Source organism: Solanum pennellii, chromosome 4, assembly GCF_001406875.1.
Source record: "Solanum pennellii chromosome 4, SPENNV200".
Taxonomy (NCBI): domain Eukaryota; kingdom Viridiplantae; phylum Streptophyta; class Magnoliopsida; order Solanales; family Solanaceae; genus Solanum; species Solanum pennellii.
The window spans coordinates 5,282,020-5,291,516 of NC_028640.1; the positions used below are offsets into that span (position 1 = coordinate 5,282,020).

The 9,497-nt window shown below is 25.7% G+C and overlaps 1 protein-coding gene across 1 annotated transcript; it reads left to right on the forward strand.

Moving 5' to 3' along the window:
* Positions 1-6,285: 6,285 nt before the first annotated feature.
* Positions 6,286-9,029, forward strand: LOC114076939. Its single transcript, XM_027916730.1, has 3 exons — positions 6,286-6,429; positions 6,855-7,005; positions 8,816-9,029. The coding sequence occupies exons 1-3, from the start codon at positions 6,301-6,303 to the stop codon at positions 8,866-8,868; spliced, it is 333 nt and encodes a 110-aa protein (XP_027772531.1). The 5' UTR covers positions 6,286-6,300; the 3' UTR covers positions 8,869-9,029.
* The last annotated feature ends 468 nt before the right edge of the window (positions 9,030-9,497 follow it).

Genomic DNA, 9,497 nt, shown 5'->3' on the forward strand with positions numbered 1-9,497 from the left:
ACCCCCATCCAAAAAAAAATAAAGTTTGTTTCTAATAAATATTTTCAACTTTAAATATTTATTTTTTCATCCTACCCTGGACCTACCCCACCCCAGCCATCGCCTCCCACCCCCTACCCCCACCCTCGACTAGTTGTGTGCTTCCACTAATTACTACATGACTTTTTGGCCAAAGTTCTACACTTCAAGTATAAGGTCCAGGTTCAAGCTTGGCCAACGTACTTTTTCTCCATTCTCATTTTTATTTCCTTTCACTTTTGTACTCTCTTTGTTTTAAAAAGAATAATTTTATCTCCTTTTAATCGGTTTTAAAAAAATGACTTTTTCTACAACACTTTAACTTTAACATTCCTTGTGGCATAAAATTTTAATTATTTTTTTTATATTTGATATTCAAGTTATTTATTTCTTTTTAATATATCTTTATTTTTCTTTTATGGTCTTAATCTATATACGGAAAAGGGCCTAAAATACCCTCGAAGTATTGAAAATGGTACAAAATTACCCCCATTCACCTATTGGCCCCCAAATACCCTTCACATCCACCTTTGCGTCCAAATTTACACCTTCATTAACGGACCAAAATTAAAAATAATTAAATAATAATTTTTAATTACGTGGCACCCAACCATTGGTTGTAATTTAATTATTTAAAATAATTTTAAACCCACCCATTTTAACTAAACCCACCCCACTTGACCCAATTTAAAAAAAAACCATCTAATTAAAATACCCTAAAACCTTATTCCTCCAATTTTCACAATTTCCATCGACTCCATTGTCTTCTTCTTCTTCATCCCGCAACTTTCTCCATTGTCTTCTTCTTCTTCATCCCGCAACTTTCACCGTGTGCGTTCTGAATTCTGAATGAATGTAAAACAAGATGCAAAAATCAAGAAGGCAAAAGATGGATGAAATTTGGATTGACAGATTTTACAACACAGCTCACTAAAGCAAAGGCAGAAATATGCTATAACAAGAATGCAACGCTGAGGATTACTTACTCCATGTTGGAAATTACAGCTTGAGCTCGATGAGCCATAGCCATTCCATCTCCAGTGGCATCCTACCAGCATCATATCAATATGAATTAGAACTTTAAACATGTCAACATTCGACAAAGTTTAACTTTTTCCATTCATTAATTAGGCACAAATGAATAAATATAAAAACAGAATTGGCCCCACCAAATATAAAAACTTCTAAAGTTTGAATGAACTGTGATTGTGAACGTACACGGTGAAAGGATGAAGAAGAAGATAATGGAGCCGATGGAAGTTGTGAAAATTGGAGGAATAAGGTTTTAGGGTATTTTAATTAGATGATTTTTTTTTAAATTGGGTCAAGTGGGGCGGGTTTAGTTAAAATGGGTGGGTAATGGGTGGGTTTAAAATTATTTTAAATAATTAAATTACAACCAATGGTTGAGTGCGACGTAATTAAAAATTATTATTTAATTATTATTAATTTTGGTCCGTTAATGAAGGGGTAAATTTGGATCCAAAGGTGGATGTGAAGGGTATTTGGGGGCCAATAGGTGGATGGGGTAATTGTGTACCATTTTCAATACTTCGAGAATATTTTAGACCCTTTATATATATATATATATATATATATATATACCAAAATATTTTTTAATCTTGTGGTGTTAAACATATCATGTGGAAGTTAAATTTAAAAATTGATCCATAAAAAAAAACATTCTTTAATGTTTCGAAACAAACTAAAAAAAGGATAAATAAATTAAAAAATTCATTATATTTTCTTAGGCCTTTCAATTTTGGAGGCCTAAGATATAGGCCTCATTTTTAAATACATTGAGTTACCCTGACCACAAGTTTCAAAGAAAAAAAAAGAATTCCTTTCTTAAACTTCATTTCAAGTAAAATAGCATATAAATAACATTATATACGCGATATCAATTTTATGTTGAATAAATCATGTTATTGTTCGTCGTAAAGAGGAACCATATTTTCTTGATTTCAAGACTGAACTTTGTTATTCTATTAAAAGTTTGACGATAAGTTCTTTCAAAACAAATATTTCAAAAATATCTGCAATCAAATAATACATAGAATTGGAGGGATCTAATCAAGTTTGGTGTGCCAAAAAAATTATTCATGATGTAATATGTTTATGCCTAAATAAGGAAATTTTTCTACAAGGAGATAAGATTGGCCTAATATTGCCAAAAGAATTGGCCCAAAAAATTTAATAAATAAAAATAAACTTACGTTGTAAAAATTTCAAAATTTTATTTTATAAAATAAGATCATACCAAGTAATTATATTTTCATTTGGTCAGTGCGATAAAAATAGTAATTTTAGTGTGATAAAAATAATAATTTTGCACTAAATTTTAAAATTAGCTTTATTTAATCATAGGTATTAATTAATTTCAAAATCATTTTATTCCCTTTTTATGTTAAGATAATGGAATTAACTATCACATATACATGATGGAATACTAATTAGTCTATGAAATACTTTTGTCTGTTTCATTCCATCGCCAAAACAATTCTTTAAGTTTTTTTAATTTTCTAGAAAAATGAATCTGAACCGACGTAGTATAATATCGATCAATCTTTAAAATAAATCAAAAATAAAATTCGAAGGAAGAAGATTCATTGTATTTAGAAAAAAACAATATAAGATATGATATCTATTTATGAAGGGGGGAAAATAGGCTAAAAATGCAAAATTTAGTATCGAACACTACCAATTATGAAATATTATATCAAGTTAAATATAAGTACGTCAATAACTCACCTTACACGATATTCACGTGCAACTATTAAGAAAATAGCAATTTTGATGACCATCAATATCTCAAATTTTAACTATTTAAAGTTATTGAATATAATCATATAAGTTTTGATTTTGAAATTTAGGGCCTCACTCTATAAAATTGAAAATCATGGCAAAAGGAGATTAAAAGTCTAAATAAATAAATAATGAAAAAATAGTTACAAAATTTAAATATATATACTATAATATGAGTATATATGTGTGTGTAATATTTTTTTATCATCAAATTTCTTTTGCGTCTGTTAACTTTGCTATTCCTCTCCATCAATATAAACCTAATTAGAGTAATTAAAATTTTCATCTCTTTCATTTTACATTACATTCTCCAATTGGATTAATCACATTATAAATATTTTAAAATATTAAATAATGTATAAAACTATATAGTAAAGATAAATATTGATTTAGAATAGTACTTTGTCATTTGTAAATATAAATGGGGAAAGGGTTAAATATGCCCCTAAACTATTAGAAAAGGTCTAGATATACCCTCCGTTTAAAGTTTGGTTTACTGATGCCCTCGCCATTCAACTTTTGGTCCAAATATGCCCTTATGGGCGTTAGTTGTCATGTTGGACATATCTAACTCATTTTTCATTTCTTTAAATGCCACATGGAATTGCCATGTCATTTTGGCCTTACCACATAACATTTATATGAAAATGAAAAGATATTCTGACTCATAAACACCTAATCTGACCCATAAATCAATTCCCTTTTAAATAAATTATTCAACCAATTTTTAACAATTTTGTTTAATTTAAATTTTTTTTTGATAAATTCCGAAAATGAGTAATTGATTAATAAAAAAATAGAAAAATATGAAATTAGTATAAAATTAACGCCAAAAAATCATAAATAATTATAGTAACCTTAAATTCAATTTAAACACTTTTTTTTAAAAAAAATTATTTTTTTCGATAAATCCCGAAATGAGTAATTGATTGATAAAAAGTATGAAAAAAATATAAAATTAAAGCCAAAAATTAAAAAATAAATACAGTAACCTTAAATTCAACATTTTTTTAATTTTTAATTTTTTCGACAAATGCCAAAAATGAGTTTATTAACAAAATAATATGAAAAAATATAAAAAATACGCAAAAAATTCACAAATAAAATATAGGAAAATATCAAAAAAATTTATTGAAATTATTGAATTTAAGTTTACTATATTTATTTGTGAATTTTGACATATATTTTTTATTTTATTTTCATATTTTTCTCTTTTTATTAAAAAATTACTCATTTTCGGGATTTTCGAAAATATAAAAATTTAAAAAAAATTGTAGATTGAAATATTACTATATTTATTTGTGAACCTTTGGTGTTAATTTATATTTTTTTCATATTTTTTATTAATCAATTACTCATTTTCGAGATTTATCAAAAAATAAAAAATTTTAAAAAAATTGAAATGTTAGATTTAAGGTTACTATATTTATTTGTGAATTTTTGGCGTTAATTTTATATTATTTTTTTCATATTTTTCCTATTTTTTATTAATCAATTACTCATGTTCGGGATTTACCGCAATAATAAAAATTAAACAAAATTGTTAAAAATGGGTCGGATAGTGAATTTAAAAGGAGCTGATTTATAGGTCGGATTAGGTGTTTATGAGTCCGAATATCTTTCCATATATAAATGTTATGTGGTAAGGTCAAAATTACATGACAATTCCATGTGGCATTTAAAGAAATGAAAAATGAGTTGGGTATGTCCAACATGACAACTAACCCTCATAAGAGCATATTTGGACCAAAAGTTGGACGACGAGGGCATGAATGAACCAAACTTTAAACGGATGGTATATATAGACCTTTTCGAATAGTTTAGGAGCATATTTGACCATTTTCCCAATATAAATAGCATGTATGTCCAAAAAGTAGAAAAGAAATAATTAAAAATGTCAAATGTTTAATTATTTACACTATTATTTAATTAGTACGAGCATCATGATGATCTAATCCATGAAAAGTCATCATTCTTATGTCATCTATTAAATGATGACCAAGTCCACCATTTTTGTATTAAAATAAATTCTAATTATAAATCACTATACAATCAATGAGAGGCATATTTTGTCCACTAATACAAAATGATAGATCTAAAATATAAATCTAATTTCGACCTAATGTAGATCGTTTCCTTAATCATCATCGCATTATATGATACTCTGAGAGTGAATTCACACATCTATATTTCAATAAAATATAATAGTACTATATATGTTATCGAGAAGGGAGCATAGGTTCACGTAGACCCGATGATCTCCTAAATACACACTTATATACTATGTAATAAAAGTAAAATCAATTGTATGAATCATTAGTAACTAATAAAGAATATTTTTTATGCTCCCCGTCTCAAATTAAACATTAATCAAGAGGAATTTCTTACTATATGATAAGTCTTAAAATATATTGTAAGTTTTTCATCGAATATTTACTTTATCTATTTGTTCTTAGGAGATGTATGTAATTTTAAAAAACAACCAATGTTAAGTGTAAAATGAAAAAAATATTAAGTTTGTCTTTAACTTCTAAAATAATCAATAATTTTAGATATAAAAATTCACAATAAATAATTTGAAATAAGAAGAATAACTTTGATAAATTAATTCATCATTTCCTAGTTCCTCCCCTTGTTTAGGGGGGCTAAATTGGTCCCTATACTAATTAGATTAGAATTGGGTAACTTTAGTACTTTACCCTTCAACAGACGTTTGGTTTAATATTATTAGTATCATAAAAAAAATTATTTATCTTTTTAACGTAATTCAAAATCCTATTGAAAATAATTTTTCCATTGTTATAATAGAAATAAAATTGATGTATATGCTACACTCTTCGGTCCTTGAATTTTATTTAGTAGTCAAGTAAAAGAAAAAAAATATATATTTCATCTATTTTTTTTATTTGTCATAATTTTCTTTCTGAAAATCAAACTATATTAACTTTGAATAACATTTTATAATATATATATATATTTTTATAATATTGATACAAAAATAAATATAACTTATAATATTTTTTTTCAAATAGTTTTTCAATATCTATTTTTTATTTTTAAAATATTAAAATTAATTTAATCTAATTTAACTTTAAAAGTTAATTAAATTGACTCTCGAATAATATAACATGGTAACTAAAAAGATACCGAGGAGTAATTGCTTTTTGCCGACAAGTCTTGTGTTTTTTTTAATTACTCTTCCAACATTTCATGTTGAAGGATAAAAGAAGAAACTACTTTAATTTATTATCACATTTGTTAAAGAATATATTTTCATTGTATTGTTCACTTTTACTTATTATATTTTAATTTATTAACAATTATTTTGATTAATTTTGGAATTAAATGTAATTAGATTAATTAATATTTTAAATTTAGATATTTGAAAATTATGTGAAACGTATTATAAATTGCAATTCTTCTCATATTAAAGTATATATATTCTATCTCTTAAAAAGTAAAACGTGACAAATAAAAATGAACGAGAGCGTATATATAATACTACAAACATCAAGGGCATTTTCTTTCTTCTTCATTATCACATTTCAAATTAGTATAAAGTTCATATATAGTGCTTATAACTACAACCAAAGCAACACATCAATGGTAAGAGCTAATATCTTCCTTCCTCTCAGTATTATGCAGTTAATATGTAATTTTAGTATTATTTTCTTTAATAGTGTAATAATTACTATGAGGTTTGTGTTTCATTTTCAATATCAAATACAAGTAAATCTAGAAATTTAGTTAAAAATATTCAAGAGCAGAACTAGAAGTTTTAATAGGGGATTCAAAATATTTGAACTTTGTGATGTCAATTTTTTTAATTTATCTTTGTCATTATATATATGAAAATATTTGTTTTTATGTGAAATTATTTGGTTTGTGGCTCCACACTATTGTTCATGATTTAATGTATATGTAATATTTGATCAATATACATGATATAATTTTATGATATTTTGTAACTCCGTTAAAAAATGGAGTCCGGGACGATTTTAGAATTTAAAATTTATTCATTTATTTTGTAGACAACTTCAAAAAGAGTTGCTGAGAAGAAAGTGGCTAAGTTTGAAAAGAACATAACAAAAAGGGGAATATTGCAAAATCAAAGAGGCAACAAAGGGTTGGAGCCAATTCATATTTTTCTTGTTCTCTTTGCTGTTTTATTCATTGGATCTTGTAAGCTAATTTCCTAATCCCTCAAACTATTTTAAATTCTATTATATAGTCTTTTTATTTTTATTCTCAATTCAGTTTAATCATATTGTTCGTAGAAAGGTATGAATTATAATAAAATAAGTAGGCATGTGAATGTGATAAGATATGATTGGTAATAGTTTGAAGCATTGTGTCTGTTTTCGCTTTCTTACGATAGTATTAGCATTACTTTCGTAGTTTCTTGTCGTTGATTTTCTCTGATCATCAATATTTCTCGACTCTTGTGTCTCGATTATTACCTTATTTCATTGTTGTTACTACTCATTTTGTCTAAATGCTATGTATTGCTTTCCTTTTGTTTCCAATATCTTCTTTATTTTCATATTTCCTTTTTCAAATTGCTTTGAAATTATTTTCAAAAATGTCGACTCAATATACCATATTATGCATATGAGATTATACTGGATATCATTGCATATTGTTGATAATTAATTTAGATATTCTTAAATTTTGTCATGTCCCCCCCCCCCTCCCCTCTCTCTCCTTAATAAAAGAGTCCACCGACAACCTTAGTAGTCTCAAGTAAGTCGTGTAGGATGTCTTTTTAGGGGTCGTTTGGTAGAGTGTATAAGAATAATGCAAAATAGGGTGCATTAGTAATGCTTGCAGTAGTAGTGCTTGCATTAGTTATACAAACATTATTTCTTATACATTGTTTGGTTTGATGTATTAGAAATAACAAATCTTGCATAATTTCTATATGAAAATATTTGTTTATAAAAACAAATCTTGCATAATTTCTATATGAAAATATTTGTTTATAAAAATACCCTTCACACTTTATTTATTTTTACACTTTCTTTCAAGTTGCAACAAAGTTCTTTGCTAAAACATCATTAACTCCTCTTCTTCTTCTTCTTCTTTTATTTTCAAAAATAATATTAAATAATTGTACTATTTGAGTCAAAATATTTTTGTGGAAAGTTGGAAAAAGAATTTCTTTTTTATCAAATTTATCGTAGCAATAGTAATTTTGTTTAATTAAATTATGTTGAAATTAGATTATTATTATTTTTTTAACAGAAATATATTTAAGAGGATATAAAGTCTATGAAAACACCAATAAATTAAAAGACATAGAAAAATAAATGAAAATAAAACACATGATAACAAAGAAAATTAAAAAGAAAAGAAAATGTTATGGAATGTTTCAAAAAGACTTTGAGGGTAGTTTTGTATTATTTAATCAAATGCAAGTTTTAACTATAATGCATTGCATAACATTTTTAGAAAAAAAAAGTTGTTTAAAAAAATAGCCTCCACAAATATAGTGGAATGGATATAAAAAAAAAGTTTTTAAGGTCAATTGTGTCTTTTATAATGTTAATGCATGCATTAGAACCCATTGCATTACTAATGCATAGAAATAGATGGTATTAGTAATACACTGTTTAATACAAAAACAATAGAGTGTATTACTAATACAAGCATTAGTTATGCATTGGTTAGAAAAGTGTACCAAACAAGGCACTACTAATACATCAAGCTAATGCATGCATAATTTTCTCTAGTACACTCTATCAAACGACCCCTTAATATATGATTCACAATATCGATACAAAGGAAAGGCTAGATCAATCAAATGAAGCGTAGATAATATTTTTTGAATGATCAACGTATACTATATATCATTATTTATAGACGAAACCTTTAATTTTGAATATTGATAGTGTATATAATTTGTATACTTTCATAAAATGAAAACATATATTATGAAGAAAAAAAAAACAAGTTCTAACATGACATCTTTTAATATCTGGATATGTGGCAGTTATTTTCCAGGTTGTGAGGATGGCACTTAATGGTGGATTGCTACCAAGATAGATGGAATACATTGCTTCCATTTCAATTTATTTATCTTACGTTGATTTTAATATATTAATTCTCGAATACGTGCAATACACGTATATTTTACGTTAAGTAATTTTTTTAAGAAAATAATATGAGTTATATGAATTTGAAAGGGAAGATTATTTTTTGTCTGATTTAAACTTCTGAGTCATTTCTTTTTTGAATTTAACATAAATAATTAGTAAAATAGTATATGTATATCGAATGTAACATGACAAACTATTAAAATCAATGTTTTTCATGCATTGCACCACCGCATTAAACTAATAACTTAAATTTTTGATTAAACCTCTAAAGTATATAATCTCATATATAACAATCTTTTTTCTATAGTAATACATGCACTTACATATTAAAGTGTATGATAAATTAAAGAATAACAAAATAAAGACATAACAATTTTAACTAATTAATCAACATCACCTGATAGGTAAACTACCACGAAATGGTTCTTTGACATTGTTGTCTCAAATATGCAATCGGCTATAAGAATCTCAAGTTCTCAATTGTATGATATAATTTGAATAGTAATACACTTATCTAAATTACTGTGCAAATCAATTGGAACTACATCCTATGCTTTTTTTAAAAATGTTATGTGT

What these genes read in the sequence shown, in the direction of transcription:
- LOC114076939 (XM_027916730.1), top strand. Translation starts at nt 6,301, where the DNA reads ATGAACGAGAGCGTATATATAATACTACAAACATCAAGGGCATTTTCT. An exon ending in ACCAAAGCAACACATCAATG is followed by an intron (nt 6,430 to 6,854) that starts GTAAGAGCTAAT and finishes TTTATTTTGTAG; the next exon opens with ACAACTTCAAAAAGAGTTGC. An exon ending in TGTTTTATTCATTGGATCTT is followed by an intron (nt 7,006 to 8,815) that starts GTAAGCTAATTT and finishes GATATGTGGCAG; the next exon opens with TTATTTTCCAGGTTGTGAGG.